Here is a 16395-nt window from a genome sequence, read left to right as displayed (position 1 = left end):
TTTTTTTTTTTTTTTTTAAAATCCGCGAGCTGAGACTATTCATTCCTGTAGATTTATGGATGCATGTTGCTCTCTTATGGTGTAGAAGTTGGCTTGCAGTGCTGGGGGAGGGCGGGGAGGGAAGTTCCTTTACGCACTTTGATTATTCAAGAATCAAAAAGACTGTGACTCAAGTCACATGAGACACTCATATTAATCAAAACAAAGAGGTCCTGTAATTGAATTAGTAGAGGTTCAGTGCTGAGTCCAATCTAATAATTTTGCCTTCTGCAGACAGAGCCAAGGACATCAACAGGATGCATATGCTGCTTAGATAGGTCATGCTTATGTGTAAAATGGCATGCAGATGCCTTTTGCATGCCTGAAGTGCAATTCCACACAGGAAATCTTTATGAACCAGTGTTTCTAGATAAAATTAAGTAGGCAGATTTCCAGATGCACTTTTACTGGCGGCTTAGAAAGAGCAAGAACATGTGTGCACTGTTATTTTCTGTGATTTTTTTAAACTGTGCTTAACTGCGTATGTTTATTATACTTGAATGATGGTAATTTCAAGTAATATTGATTGTTGGAATGTGTCACCATTCAGTACGCTATATAAGGATAGAAATTGAACTTAGAGTGAATCTTCATACTGCATTTCTTTTTTGTTGATGTTATGCAAAACTGAAGTGTAGACTTTGATGGGTAAATATGTATGTCACTGCTCAGAAATTCCTAACCTTGTCTCTTTAAGCTTTAATTATCAGTTTGATTTCTGTCTTGTCAATTACAAAATGAAAATTGTGTCTATATACAGAAATAATCTTTAACATGTTCGTTGTTTTTTTTCCTCCCCCAATTTAAGATTAAAATATAGTGTTTGTACAATATTTAGGTCAAACTAGATGCTGGAAATTCTTTCTTTAACCACACTATTTTGATTTTTCTTTTACAGAAAATTGAAAGTCTCAAAGAAACAACCAGTGTAAGTTTCTTTAATTTTTATATCTATTATATATAGATTCTGAAATTCACCTTATTTTCTTGGGAAGGTTTTTAAAGCTTTTTACAGAAAAGCGGGAATCCATATTAGGTCTAACAGTGCGATGCCAGAGGCAGCCTCGTTCTAGTGGTGTATTCAGATTTATGTCTAGCACCTTAGAATCATAAAATCATAGAATAGTTGAGATTGGAAAGGACCTGTGAAAGACTGTGGTCCAACCCCATGCTCAGAGCACGGTCAGCTAGAGCAGGTTGCCCAGGACCAAATCTAGTTGAGTTTTGAGTAACTCCAAGGATGGAGGCTCTACAACCTCTCTGGGAAACCTGTTCCAGAGTTTGATCATCCCTAGAGTAAAAAAGTGTTTTCTTACGTTTAAGGTGAATTTCCTGTAGTTTGATTTGTGGACGTTGCCTGTTGTCCTGTCACTGGGCACCACTGAGATGAGTCTAGCTCCGTCTTCTTTACGCCCTGCCATCCCAATCAGATATTGATGCCCATTGATAAGGCCCCCCTGAGCCTTTTCTTCTTCAGATTAAACAATCCCAGCTCTCTCAGCCTCTTCTCGCTTGACAGCTTACCTGCTTGCAGGGCTCTGAAAGTTTGAAGCTGACCTCCATTTCACCCTGACAACTTGTGTTGTATGTGGCTTTTGGAAACTTCTTTCTACTGCTATGCTTTTGTCTCTGGAAAAAAAAAGCGGGGAAGGGAAAGTAGGGGTTCTACAGAAGTGAGTGTCCATTTAGTTCTCACCCAGTATTTCAGTTAATATTCTGCGTAACTAATAAAAATACCTGTAAATACAAAATATTATAGGATAGTAATACAAGTTGGTTTTTTTCTGTCATTTTTGTTTTCCTAGAGCATGGTAGAATCAATAAAACACTGCATTGTGTTGCTACAAATTGCTAAAGTAAGTACACTATAAACTATTTTGAATTTTAATTATACAGCATTAATCTGTGAAAACAGTTGAAATCTAAAAGTGCCTTCTATATGATCTAGGATATATATATAAAAAAATTGGTATAAGTTGATTTATGCTACTATTTTAATGAAGTTTCTGAAATATTGAGTTCCATAGCAGACAGTCCTGTTAATGTTTGTGGTAACAGTCGTGTTGATGAGAAAGCTTTTCTTTTGAGATAAACTTTTTTTTTCAGAGTTTCCTATTAGACTAAATAAGAACTTCAACAAACATAAGGGTGACAGAATAGAAACTTAACAAAACTCTTCTTTGTGTTTCATTTAAGAATGAGACTAACATAAATAGAAAAAGGGAAAATTGTGATGTTAATAATCTAAGCTGGTTTGGCAGGGTTTTTAATAGATCTGAAGTTCATGATGATGTTGGAACTTCTTGAAGTACGGATTGTATTATTTGAGAATTGAATACGGATAATGCACTTATGCTTTTCACTTAAATGTTTTGTTACTTTTTAAAGTTTAGTGAGAATTGGAGTGGGGTTTTTTTTGGCAAGTTGTGCTCTTACAGGCCTTCACATACTGTATTCAGGATATATAATTATGAGCTGCTGATTTATGTCTTGCGGCCAAAGTGAAGGAAGACTGTTTTGCAAATAAATTAATTTATGGTATTTTCAGAATTTAAGGCTGAATTTAATCAGAACACATTCTGATTTATTCAGTAATAGGCATAGGCTCTTCAATTTTTTTTTTTCTATAGTCTAGATCAACTTTTTTTTCTGTAGCTTTCAAATACAATACGGCTGTTTGTCTTCATTCTAGATGCCAGATACATTGTACAAAATTTTGAGGTCAGTGAAAGTTGAAGTATTTAGAACCTTGCAGGATCAGAAGTCATTCACTAAAAGGATCAGTGCATATTTTGTGAAATTCAAATTTCATATCAGTAGCTTAAAAATTCTGAAGAAAAGGTTTCTTAGTCAACAGGTTCATACAAAACCAAAAATATTTTATAAGTAGTAGGGTACATTTAAATAGTTTTGTGCCACATGAATCTAGAGCTAGAACAGTCTTTATTTAACATACAGTGGTACTGTTTGAATCCTCCACTGTAGTGATACCAAGAAAAGCCTTGTCAGCACTTAATAATTTGCTGTTATTAAGTACTGGGTATATTTAGAATTGTTTTAGTAGAGTGAAACCAGTAGACTATGTGTCATTCTTTGGGGATTTGGTCGAGGCAATTGTAGATAGGTTAGATGGCAGTACGCTAGTTTTCTTTCACAGCCATATGTGACTTGCTGTATTAAGGTAGCTGTTGGAGAAACTGTGTGCAACAAATGACTTGTTCATTTTTTGTTAATTACTATATCAATGTGTTTAATAGTTGTTATTTTCACAGAGGTTTAATTCCCATGAAATTTTGCTCTTTTTTAAAAAGCTCTGCTATGCAGTTAGCAAATCTGAAAGAGCAGAGCTATAATCTGCTTTTCAGGTTCTTGATCAAAGCTGGTAATAGGTGGCTGACTTAGCTTTCTTGTTTCTATTTAATATCAAATTCTGTTTCTGCTATGGGTAAGTTTATTGGGGGGTAGACAAATATGACTGCTTATCTTGCGCTGATGCTAAGCATATTTTGAAGTTGGATAGGTGGTTTGCTGATAATGGACAAAACTGAACTTGTAGTGGCAGTTGCAGTCATTTTTGATCAGGTTCAGAGCTTTACTTCTCCAACTACCATATAAGCGTAAAGGTAGGTGGAATTTGGGTCCCCCAAAGATGCTAAGGCTTGCTTTCTGTTACACTAAATCAGACCTTGAAGTCCTTTTTTCCATAACAGTAAATATTAACCAGTGTAAATAGATGGGTTTATCCATTGGGGAGTGGGGGTTTTTTGTTTGGTTTTTTTGCCTAACCATATCTAAAGCTCTTGTAGAGCTATTGAAGATAAGGTGGTTTAAATGAGTGGTTTATGCACAGCTAATTGGAAGAAGTTGATCCACATGTAGTGAAAAATACCCTCTATAAATCCTCCTGCTATTTTAATAACCTTTATTCTGCTTCATCTCTTCATCTTCTTCCTCTCTCTCTATCTTAGGCAACTGTACTTGCTGACTACATGCACCCCCCCACCCCTTGCCCCCTTTTCCATAAACTGTGTTGGTATCCTGATTTCTTACTACTGTAGGAAATTAAGAATGCAGGGGGTTTTGGTTTGTTTTTACAGTTCTGTAAGTTGCATGTGTATGAAGCGTTATATATGTAAAAATGTATTGTGTCTGACTGATAGCTTTCTGTTCTCCAGTATAGAACCTTTTAAGATTCTGCAAGTTTTTTTCCCAAAGCTGTAAGGCAAGTATGGCTGCTGACTTACACTGCTGAAAATAAATCATATTAACACCGCCCCTGCCCCCATTTTTACTTCTACAGTGCCTTTCTCATTAGGAGACAGACTTCACAATTACCTTCTGGTTGGTTGCATAGCTTGAAAATTGTTATCACTTCTCTATATACTCAGAACATCTCTCTGTTTCAAACACACAGCCATTTATTATTCGGATGATTTTGGTACATTGAGGCAAACCTGTTTTTTTGGTGGTTTTGGGGTTTTTTGTTTGGTTTTTTTTTGTTTGTTTGGTTGGTTTTTTTTAAATTGTGTGTTAAGTTGAGCTGTTCCATGGACTCTTAAAACAACCTGCCTTAGGACTTGGACAGTTAAATTTTCATTAAACTTACTGGTAAATCAAGTGTGTAATCATGGTACTTGAACTTGAGGTGATCCAAGGCATTTTCAAAATAATGAAGTAAATACCAGCTAAATAGGAATATGTTATAATACATACATCACTTATCAAAACGCAATCAAAATAAACTAAGTGGGATGGGTGGGTGGGGCATTTGGCTTGTGTTGTCCCCTTTGCATGTATGACAGTTGAAGATGTCCAGCTTCGCTGATGTGTGTTGTAAAATATATGTAATGGTCTGTCAGTGAGTTGGTAAACTACAGTTTTAGAAATATATATTATATGTTTTATGAAGTAGCTTTTATAATTTAAATACTTAGTTTTGCATCTTTGCCTTCCCTTTTTCACTCCATCATTTCTGGTCAGTCTTGCCTGCCTAGTTTTGTGGTATTTCGGCCTTCCTTACCTCATCAACATGCCACATTGCTGATTGGGCATTACTGAGATAAGATAGCAAGCTTCAGTACAAACGCAGCATCTTTGTGTTTTATTTCTTAGGTCTTAGACATGATAGCATAACATGGAAATTTTGTATGTTGAAAAAAAAAAAAACAACTGGACTCCAGTGTTGTTATTTCTTCTTTGTTTCTAAGTTTGCAACCCAATGGAACTTGTTGCCCTTACTGTTGTTTTTGTCATGGAAAGCCTTGCTTAAGAAATGTCAACTAGCAGACATGAAATTTGAGCAGCCTATTGCCAACTATATAAGCTAAGGAAGAGTGTATAAAGTATCAAAACATAAGTATGTGCCAACTTTCTTTACACTATTTACTTTTTTTTCCCCTTGTTCCTCTTAACTTTAAAAACTGGAAATCTGGGGAAATACTCTGTGGACAAGTCTTATGGCTTACACTGAACAAAGTTATGGATTGATATACTGGTAATATGAACTTTGCAGCAGAAGTGAAGAGATTTGGCTTAGTGTTCAGTAAAATTTATACTGTTGCTGGTACAGTGTTAAAACTATGCTAACTGTAGATTGGCATTAATTTGGCTGTTGGTAGTGTAATTTCCCCTGATGATAGTTTTATTCCATGCATTGCCTGCTCTTTCACATATGCTTCTAGGCAAAAACCCCAAAATCCTAGATTGTAAATAATCTAAAAACATTTTTAAATCTAGTGGATACCAAAAAGCAAAAGTTAAAAGCATTTAACTTATAAAGGCACTTTTGTCTTTCAAAAGCAAAAAGTGCTTTTGAAAATTTGACCTGTATGATAATCGCACTTCTTCAGAAACTGAGAACTTCATGTCTTTCGGTTTTCAGGAACTCCTTGGTGCTGCAGACCATGTTTTGGGGGGCTCTTAGCTATTTGGGAAGAACCTACGTTGTAAAGTGTAATTGTATTCTGCAGTGCAGAAAGGATATTTTAAAAATTGTTCAAACTTGCGTGGACAGATCCTTGGAAAACTCTGATCTTCAGAGGTGCAGTGACTATGTATAGAATTGTTTCTTCTAAGTTTAGTTACTGTATCACATGATGAGGAACATTTTATGGCTGAAAATGTAAACATTCCTGAGAGAAACTTGCTGTTCTCACTTAACACAGAGCTGATAAGTCATACAAGACTGTTATGTTGATATTTTTAACATTTTTTCCTTAAGGACCAAAATAATGAGGAGAAGCACGCAGATGGACTTATAGTAAGTTTAAATCTAATCTTTATCTCCCTTTATTTCTGCAGAACATGTGAACAGAGACCTGAATTTCCACTCATTTTGCAACATACTTCTTCCTTTCTCTAATTCACTGCTTCAAGTGTCTTGTTAAAATTACTGTTGAGTCATTAGCTTCTGAGGTTGGCTAACACCCTTGCCTTTAGAAAATACAGTATCGGTTTTATACTGAGTGTCTTAAATGGCAGTGTTATGACTGAACACTCAGATAAAAATCTGCCATGTGAACAGATGAAAGGGAAATTATTGGGATAGAAATAGTTTTGTGTTCCATCTGAAGTATCTTTATGTATGAAATAGATCAGCTATCCGTGTGCTTCAAGTAGTTTGTCTTTTCTACAGTGCTGCTTGTTTGACACAAAGTTGTATTATGTCTGTTTAAGCAATGTTTCTTCTTTAATATAACTTCTGCATTTTTAATGTAACTTCTGTCATCTTTGGTTTCGGTCACATGTGACTTCTCTTTCTTCGTTCTCTTTTTGTCACTTGAGTACATTTCAGATACTTTTAATAGGAGATTGGTTTCAGTAAAATGTAACTCTAAAAATCAGTTTGTTTTCATTACAGCTTACAATAATTCCCAAGCTTTATTTGTCTTTCCATTATACACAGCTTTAGCAGTATGATTTTTCTGGTGTGAACTTTGGAGTAAAGATGCACAGATAGATTTTTTTTTTTTTTTTTTTTTTTTTTTTGTTTCATGCTTACTGTAAATAAGATAAACGATTACCCTGTGGAGAGTCACGTAATTCAGGTCTTAGTGTAATGGAATAGGTTCTGTTGCGTGCCCTGGAAAAGAGAGGTTATGCAGCTAGACACCACTACAGATAGAGGTGGTATGCACATTAGATCTGCAACTCAGAAATTTCATATAGATATTACAACTTAGTAAAGTCTGAATTTGATTAGCCACTATTCTAATTGTCTGTGGGCTCACGCTGGGGAGAAAAGAAAGTATTTCTCTAAGAATATATTAACTGATGCATCAGTGATTGTGAAGATTGAAATTTTGATGCTATTGAGGTCAACATTAGCTTGGGCTAAAAGTCAGGATTTCACCTTAAACTTAGGCAGGAATATGATCAATGTTTGATACCATGGTGGGATGATGGTCTTGTTTCTGCATGGTTGTTTTTAAGTCATTATTAAACTCAGAGTAGGAAACTTTCAGGTCTGCCTTCATCTGTTTCTAAACCATGAAGGCATACCCCAAATTATTGAACAGGAAACTCCAGTTCATGTTGCGGTGTGGAGAATTGGGCATTACTGGTTTTTTTTCCTTTATCACACCAGTGTTCTGTATCTCATATATTATTAGTTTCCCTAAAAACTAGGGGAGATAGAGATAGCAATAGCATCCTGTGTATCATAGGACTATCTTGATTTTTAAGTTTCTTAACTCTGAAACTGGGATCATGATTTTAAACTGTGAAATATGTGGGACAGGGACCTGCCTGTGTTGCATACACATTACTTCAACTGCTTGTGCAATTAGGTAAGGGACATTGATTTTATGCTGGAATACAGTGGAGTAACAGTATATGTACTGGATTATTTATTTGTGTACTAGTTAGTTACACCAATGAAAATGTAGAAAGCAATTTTTATGCCCCTTTTTTTTTTAAACTGGAGATTTTAAAAAGATAAACAGAGAATAATAGTTTTGTTTTCAATTAAATAAATCCTGTGCTATAAAAAAAAAAAATCTTCCCTGCTTCACTGATTTTTAGTGTAGGATAAAGTTCAGAATTACAGTTAACCAGGAAAGGAGGCAAGAAATAAGTCTTCCTTTTGTAGGAAAATGGGAGGAAGGTTAAAATGACCCTGTTTCCCTCAGTCTACATGTAAATAGAAATTAATAGACTAAAAGGAGGGAAGAACAGTTGGAGGCTCTCTTCTGTTTTAAATATTGTTCTAAAAAGAGGATAGGAATAAACATACTGACTAAATTTAAAGGTAAAACTCATCTACCTTTTTTAAAAGAAGAATTTTTTTTAAAGTAGAACTCAGCATTGTATGACCTTTCTGTGCTTGATATCAACTTAAGCACAGTAGCAAGATTTCCTAGCAAATTGAGGCAAAGATTTTCACAGTTCTGGCATAGATCAATGGCTTTAAATTGCAAGATGTTTGGAAAAGGGGTTTATGTGCTTTTTATCCAATTAACAACCCAGAACAACGTAGAAGTTCTAGTTGTTGTATGTAAACATATATTACAAACAATGCTTAGATGATAACAAAATTACAGGCCAGTGAAGCAAGGCAAAATCATGCTAGTTTGGATTAAAAGGCATTGCAATTTAGATTTCCAAGAGACTTGTTGTATAAAAGCCAAGAACATATACTGAAGTCAGTGACTTTTCTGAGTGTTGAGTTGAATTGGTGCTTCATTTTCAAAGTGCCCACGTTCATAAGTAGATTGAAATGTACTGGAGATACACTGAAAACTGTCAGCTTGCATTGGAAGGAGTTTTGGCAACAAAGCCACTTCATGGCTGTAAGCATGCTGATGATCCTTGTTCTAATTTATGGGTTGATTTACTATGGTCTGGACAAATTAATTTTTGAAAAAATGAAAAAAATGGTTTTGAAAATACAGATTACCTGTCCTAATTTTTTGCCAGATAATTTACATCTAACTTTCCACTCTTTGCACGCAATATTTATTAATGGACCTTGGAAGGAATACCAGAAGCTAGAACCTGAAATAAGAATTCTTTATAGGACAATTCAAATATCTAGCAAATTCAGTTTAGTGTAAAGTCTGTGTAAAGAATTAAATACCACTTTGAAAGTATTTCTCATGTCCTCAACTGTCAATTTGTGTTTTACTTTTTCTCTCAGGAATTTGCTATCTTGCATTTGGGCATTTCTTGTGCTCACAATGTTCTTGCTATCTATGTTCTTTTTTTTTTTTCTTAATTGAGAGAAAATGTGCTTTTCTTTCTTTTGTCTCAGAGCACTATAAACCCGGTTGACGCAGTATATCAGCCCAGTCCTTTGGAACAGTCCGTGATCAGCACAATGCCTTCCCAAGCGGTTATACCTCCAGGTACAGTGTATAGAAAGAACCTCAGTAGAAATATTCATGAGCAGAGCAGGATGCAACTGCAGTCTAGATGGAGGGGCTGCATAATGGTGGATAGCTTCTGTGTCACATATGCAATACAGGTGCACTCTGCACTTAGTTGTGGGCACTCACCACAGAGGTGCAAAGGAAGGGAAAGGAGGAGGAGGCATGGAGCTTCCTCAGCCATCAGGTAAATCTGCCTCCAGTTCTGTGGATAAGCTGATACATTTTACTTGCTCTAAGTTACTACCTTACATTTCTAATATACTTTCTTAAAATAAATGAAACGATAATTTTCAGAAAAGATAAATGCTTTCTAGCTAAATAACTGCAATTTTTTAAAATGCCATCTTTGCTTAATAATAAAAAAGAGCTAGGCAACAATGACAGAAGCATGTTTTTCTGTCTGAATGGCTTTTATAGAAAAGGATTTCATTTTTGAAGGTGAGGTGAAATAATGTGGAATCTCCTTCCCAGCGAAAGTGTAATTCTCATATTTAAATGTGAATTTTGGGTTTAACATACAAAAATATCCCCTAGAACCTGCTCAGTTGTGCAAGTCAGAGCAGCGACCCTCATCTTTGCCAGTGGGACCTGTAGTAGCATCTCTTGGAAATCAGACTCCAACACCAAATAGTACAGGTACAGTTCTGTGTAACTGTCTTACTGAAGTACAAGAAACAAAACTGAATATATACTGTCTGTAACCTAACGTAATTAGCTATTAAGACAACATTGTATTGGCCTACATCTTGCTTTTAATCAACACATATTTCAGTGTTGTGTTAAAACAACTATTCTGCTCTTTCTCCCCACCATGTATACATAATACATAGGAGTATTACCAGCTTGCTTTCTTGTCTCTATCATTGCAATCTTGCAGTAATCGGCACGAGAACTTTGCGGTTAATAAATTGTGTGTGGCCTTTGGGGTTTTTAATTCATTGATTCCCTCATCTCCCCCTTAAATAATAGCATTCATTGGCCTTTTTAAAACTGTAATAGATGCTTTGAAGCAAAAGTTGCTATAGTATATATGAAGTTGCTATAATTATCTGTTTACAGTTCCTATAATTTTTTTTTTTTAAAACCATAGCTACATACTTAACATATTTATTATCTGTATACATTGACTGTTACTTCCTGATCAGTTGTATTGATTATATTGTCCAATCATGCTAAAACTCTCTCAGTTCCCTCCCAAGTTTTTTTCTAAGCTTGTGTGTAAATGATTTGTTGTTACTTTATTACTAGCCTTCCTTCCCAGAACGCTAATACGTGTGTTAAACAGTCTGAAAGATGAAGGATACCACTGCTAGCTTTTTCTCCTGCCAGAAAGTTCCTTTTTTTAGTTTAGTCTTACTCTATGCATCTCATCTTCTAGTTAGTTTCTGGTGATTGTTGTTTGTGTAAATACCTTAGCTTGCTTAATAACCTCTGTTGTGACTTAGGCTTCCACAAAAGGACTGTGTGAGTGTTAACCTGGTTTGTCTTCATTGCTATGACTCTTGAAAAACAGCGAGTTAGTGGTGAGACAGGATTCATGTAATCCAATTTAGAAACTGTATTCATTAGATTTTGTCACAAATATATTTGTAGCTAAATTGGAAAAAGATGTTTTAGGTAAGTAGAATACAAGTTGAGTGGAAACTGGCTGGACTGCCAGGCCTGAGGCTTGCAATCAGTTGTATGAAGTTCAAATGGCAACCAAGTGACTACTGGTGTTTCTCAGGGGTTGATACTGCGTCCAATACTGCTTAACATTTCAGATAACCTAGACACGGATTTTGCCAAATTGGGGAGAACAACGGATAGGACAGGGCTGCTATTCAGAGGGGCTGTGACTGGCTGGGGAAGTGGACTGACAGAAACCTCATGAAGTTTGATGAAGGCAAATGTGAAGTTCTCCACCCACCTACGATGGGCATAGCCCTCAGCCTGCCCTGTTGCATGGGGCTAACTGCAGCTTGGCAGAAGAGGAGCCAGGGGTCCTGGTGAGCAACAAGTGGAACATGAGTCAGCAGCGTGCCCTTGTGGTGATGAAGGTTTTGCTGCATATCGGGCTGGATTAGTGAGAATGTGAAGAGCAGATTAAGAGAAGTGATTGTTCCTCTGTACTTGGGATCTGTGAGACCACATCTTGGGTACTATGTATAGTTTTGGGTTCCACAGTCAAAAGACATGGACCACCAAGATTAGGAAGCTGAGGCCCATGATGTACTTAGAGGCTGACAGAACTGGATTTATTCAGCCTTAGGAAGATCGAGCTAAAGAGGGATGTTACTGCAATCTTCTGCCAACTCTTGGGAGGGTATAAAGGAGATAGAACTGGGCTCCTCTTGGAGATGCACAGCAAAAGGATGAGGCAATCAACACAAGTTGTAAGAAAGGAAATTCCAAGTAGGTCTTAGAAAATGTTTTGGTTTTATAATGAGGTAGTTCAAACTTTGGAATTGGTTCCCCAGAAAGATTATGGAATCTTCATCTTGAGAGATATTTAAAACCTGACTAGATGTGATCTTGAACAAACTGGTCTAATTTTGAAGTTGTTTGGGCCTTGAGTGGGGACTAGACCAGATGACTTCCAGAGATCCCTTCCAACATAAAGCATACTCTGAATCTATACAAGTTTTCAATATTGTTGTTTTGCTTTTAATCGACAACTTTGGGAAAATAATGTCCTTACACTTTACTGTTGTTCTGTGTTCTTGATTTTCCTTGTGACCTCTCTTTTGTTACCTGTTAAATGAAACCCGGTGTGAACCTGACTAATTATTGCTTCTAATTTTGTAAGATATCATACCTTCTGAGTTTGCATTAGTCTTTATTGATTTGAACAATCCTACTCATAAGTTAGAACTGGTGGATTTTGAAAGAATTCGTTTGGTTTTATTAAGTCTGTAATTTTTAATACTCCATAGGAAGTGGGCCATCAGCACCTAGCAGCAGTCTCACCTCTCCAAGCCATGTCAACCTGTCTCCAAATACAGTCCCAGATTTTTCTTACTCAAGCAGTGAGGATGAGTTCTATGATGCTGATGAATTCTATCAGAGCAGTTCTTCCCCAAAGCGATGTATGGAGTAAGTAGCTGAAAGTATGCAGTGCATACTGAATGACATTTTTATCAACAAGGGCGTGGCTTCTCTGCTTGTAGAAGTTAGTTAAGCTAAATAAGCGAATAAGAGACATTGGCTTTAAAAAAAAAAAAAAAAAAAAAGGCAGGGGAGGCAAAAAAGCCACTCTGTGTAACAGAATAAGATTACCCCTTTCCCCAGCACAGTTGTCTGTGAGGGGGTTTCCTCCTCTACTCCTTCCCATTCCATCAGGTATATATGTTGACAAAACTCTAACATAGACCAAACTTGGGAAGCCACCAGCTCAGAGATATAATCTGAGACCATGGTGTATTTCACCTGTGTTTGTTGCAGCCTTTGGGAAATAGCCAATTCCCTCTCACATTTACTAAGAGAAATCTTTTGAAGTTGACTGTCTTTCCCCAAAATCTCTATTTACTCTTCTTTTTTATGAATCGGAAAATTAATTTCAAGAGATGCTACACATTTCGAAGAGGAATTAGTCAGCTGTTTTATCCCTTCAGGTGTTATTATCTTAGACTTTCCCACTTGTTCAGCCACAGTCCATTTTAAGTTTTCTGTGAATTAGCATACAGCACACATATTAATGTCTATCAGTAAACTCCGTGTCTATGTATATCAAATTATAATAATTTGGTCTGAATTAATTCATTGTGAATTGTGAGAATTTATTACTCTTCTTTAGTTCTTCAGGGTCTGCTGCAGTCCTGACTCGGAGCAGCACAGGAAGTAGTCTGAAACGTCCGGATACCACAGAGTCCCTCAATTCTTCCATGTCTAATGGGACAAATGATGCTGGTAAGTGGACTGCGTGAACTTTCAGTGAGGAGCTCTTGATTGTTAATCTGTGTGTAAGCTGTGTCAATGTATGTATGATCATATATATATATGACAAGGTATTTATAGAAAATGGTTTATCTACTGTTTCTTTACTAGTGGAAGATTGTTGAATTGTAGGATTTAAAAACCTTAGTTTTATAAATAAGACCTTTTTGACAGCTAAGATATATGCTAATTAAATACAATCTGTCTTCGAAGGTTTAGAGAAAAACAAAAGCAATTTGGTTTTTCTAGATCTCTTCGATCCTCCTGATGATCGAGATGATGATGGGGAAGGAGAATCAGTGGAAGAACATAAGAGTGTTATTATGCATCTATTGTCACAAGTTAGATTAGGAATGGATCTAACAAAGGTAAACATGCGGAAGGGAGGGAGAGTAAACCTTGAATTCTGTGTAAATCAGTTCAGTGTTAAAGTAATTTAACTGTATGTTTGTTCTAAGAGCTAATTAAGCTGTAATCTCTTTAGCATGTTTTTTTTTTTTTTAATTGGAGTTGGTACTGAGGGGTGGGAAATGAATGCAGAATAAATATATCGAACTGCTAAAATCTGTTCGGGAAAATAGTTTGCTATGGAAAGTAGCTGTTTGTTCTCTTTGAACCTGATCCTTGGAGTGCCTGTAAAGCTGGGATAAGAGGAATGCTGTATGCAGTAGTAATGTTTCTCCTGTCTTTAGCTTCCTAGAACAAAGATCTACAAGATCCCAGTGTATGGTGACATTCAATAAGACATAAATAAAAGGAGGAATTAAGCATACAATGAAATGCTTTGCTTAATTGGGATCTTGTTGAATAAGTTGCTTGTGTTTTTTAAAATGCTACATATAGGCCTGGCAAGTAAAGAGTTGGGTTTTTCGTGAATATGATTCATGTTGGTGTCTGTCTTAGGGTTGAAAGAACAATATTCTGAAGGTGTTGATCTTTCTAGGAAGCTTGGTTAAATTTAAATAAGTAATTCCAGATTGAAAAAGAGTAGGAGAGATCAATCCTATCATTAGTTTCCTTAAGTGGATGACTTTAACTGTCCAGTCTGGAACTCACAATAGACAATAAAAAGATAAACTTAAAACTTTTCTGGAGAAATAGCCAGCAACTCACAAGCAAACTACGGAAGGTTTCTGGCAGTTCTGAATAGGAATTAATCCAAAATATGTCTGTTTTGGGAACTCGTGGAATAGTTGAAAATTACTGATCTCAAGTTAAGCTGCCAAGAAGCATCATGAGCATGCATCTTGTCTGCATCACTTTAAAGTCAACAACAGCAATCAACACTGCTTTCAACAGTGGTCTATATCACACTGAAGCAGACGGCAGATCCACAAGAATAGAACCTGCGAATGCTGTTGGGGAAGAAAAGTAGTAGGCCAGAGACTAACCTTCATCTCGATAAAGAGGCACATAAGAGGATGTGACTACATGGAATGAGATTTTGACTATAACTGAGAATTGACAGTGTACATATAGATGAAATTAAATAATCAGTGTTACTGTAATTAAGAACAGCTTTTGATAAGCTCAGTCGTGTAGTTGGATATGCTCTAAGTGGCACTAGAATATATGTAAGACAAGAGACAGTTCCTCTTAAATCTTTGATTTTATAGAAGATGCCAACTGACCTGCATATGTCAGAACTCATTGGTAAGTTTGAGAACACAATCAGCTTACAGGCACATGAAGCCTTGGGTGCTTTGTATGCTATTTACAGTTAGTACGGAGAATGCTTTTGTGCGGGATGTTAAAGTATCTTGATCTATAAGAGTTGTTTTTCTTCACCCAGGTGGTTCTTCCAACTTTTATCCTGGAAAGAAGATCACTGTTGGAAATGTATGCTGACTTTTTTGCACATCCGGACTTGTTTGTCAGGTATTTGATTTTTAAAGTAGAGCATTAACTGGTTCTGATATTGTTTATGGCCCTTGTGGGCTGCCAAAAGTAAGTTGCTAATTTTGAAGAATATTGCTTGGGTTTTGATCTAAACTTGAAAAATAGTCAAAGTAGTCGAACTTCTAGTTGTAAAACAACTAAACATCCAAAAAGCTTTCCTGTATTTGAGGTACCTGCTTGTATTTCATTTTGCCTGTCCTTCTTTTCTCTCTTTTGGCTCACGTAGCATTAGTGACCAGAAGGATCCAAAGGAACGAATGGTTCAAGTGGTTAAATGGTACCTCTCAGCTTTTCATGCAGGAAGAAAAGGGTCAGTTGCTAAAAAGCCTTACAATCCCATTTTGGGCGAGATCTTCCGATGTCATTGGGTATTACCAGGCACTGAAGGTGAAGATGATATGGTTAGTTTCTTGTGGTATGTTTTTTGGCGCCTAGAATGCATGCGAGTATTTCCCAAAGCTTTATTAATTTACTGACTGAAATGGCTTATGCTATGTTTAAGTAGCAAAATTGACAAACTATGGCAATTTCTTAACTGATTTCCCCCCCTCCTTCCTCCTTTTGACAGAAGTTTAAAATATCTTGTATAACAAAATTTGAGCTATTATTTTTTTAAGAACTATTTGACACGTTGAAAATGTTCTTTTTTGCTGAACTGTTTCATAGCACTGAGTATGAATTCCTTGCTTTGCAAAGTTCTGATTTGTGGGTGTTTTTTTTTTTTTTTTTTTTTAAAAGTCATTTCTCTAAACCCTTGTGTCTTTAATAGTGGGGTTTCTTTCTGCGCCTAGAAAGCAGTGCAGTTTCTCCAGTATATTTAATTCTCCTTTTAAAATCTTTTTATAGACTTCTGAAGTTTAGATTCTGAGCTTGGATAATATTTTAGTTGTACATCTGTGTCTGGCCACTACTCTTCCTTTTGTACTTTATCGGTGTATGTCTGGTGAAGTGAAGGACACAGTAACAGTAGTGCCACTCCTGTAATCTGAAATCATCTACCAGTGTATGAGCTTTTCTCTTATTTGCCCAAGTTTCAGTGAGACTCAAGGATGAATCAGACTTATGCACATGAACCATAGTCACTGCGGTGCCCCGCTGATTCCAGAGAAAAGCTTTAGCACTTGCAGTGCAGCCTGGTGTGGCGTTTTTTGTTGTTGTTTTTCTTTTTCTTCCC

At 36.3% G+C, this 16395-nt stretch overlaps 1 protein-coding gene across 1 annotated transcript in view; it reads left to right on the top strand.

The window, feature by feature from the left end:
• OSBPL9 (oxysterol binding protein-like 9) overlaps positions 1 to 16395 on the top strand; it is a gene marked incomplete at its 3' end in the record, with an annotated part of 25896 nt that overhangs the window by 6555 nt on the left and 2946 nt on the right. Inside the window, exons 3-12 of the mRNA XM_009573374.1 lie at positions 938 to 967; positions 1845 to 1895; positions 6260 to 6298; positions 9290 to 9383; positions 9942 to 10043; positions 12323 to 12482; positions 13183 to 13295; positions 13572 to 13690; positions 15115 to 15200; positions 15448 to 15622. Coding sequence (XP_009571669.1) covers positions 1848 to 1895; positions 6260 to 6298; positions 9290 to 9383; positions 9942 to 10043; positions 12323 to 12482; positions 13183 to 13295; positions 13572 to 13690; positions 15115 to 15200; positions 15448 to 15622 — 936 coding nt within the window. The remainder of the gene's footprint in view (positions 1 to 937; positions 968 to 1844; positions 1896 to 6259; positions 6299 to 9289; positions 9384 to 9941; positions 10044 to 12322; positions 12483 to 13182; positions 13296 to 13571; positions 13691 to 15114; positions 15201 to 15447; positions 15623 to 16395) is intronic.

Source organism: Fulmarus glacialis, unplaced genomic scaffold, assembly GCF_000690835.1.
Source record: "Fulmarus glacialis isolate BGI_N327 unplaced genomic scaffold, ASM69083v1 scaffold11232, whole genome shotgun sequence".
In the NCBI taxonomy this organism is placed as follows: domain Eukaryota; kingdom Metazoa; phylum Chordata; class Aves; order Procellariiformes; family Procellariidae; genus Fulmarus; species Fulmarus glacialis.
The sequence above is the reverse complement of the archived record's forward strand: the minus strand, read 5'-3'. Positions and strand labels throughout refer to the sequence as shown.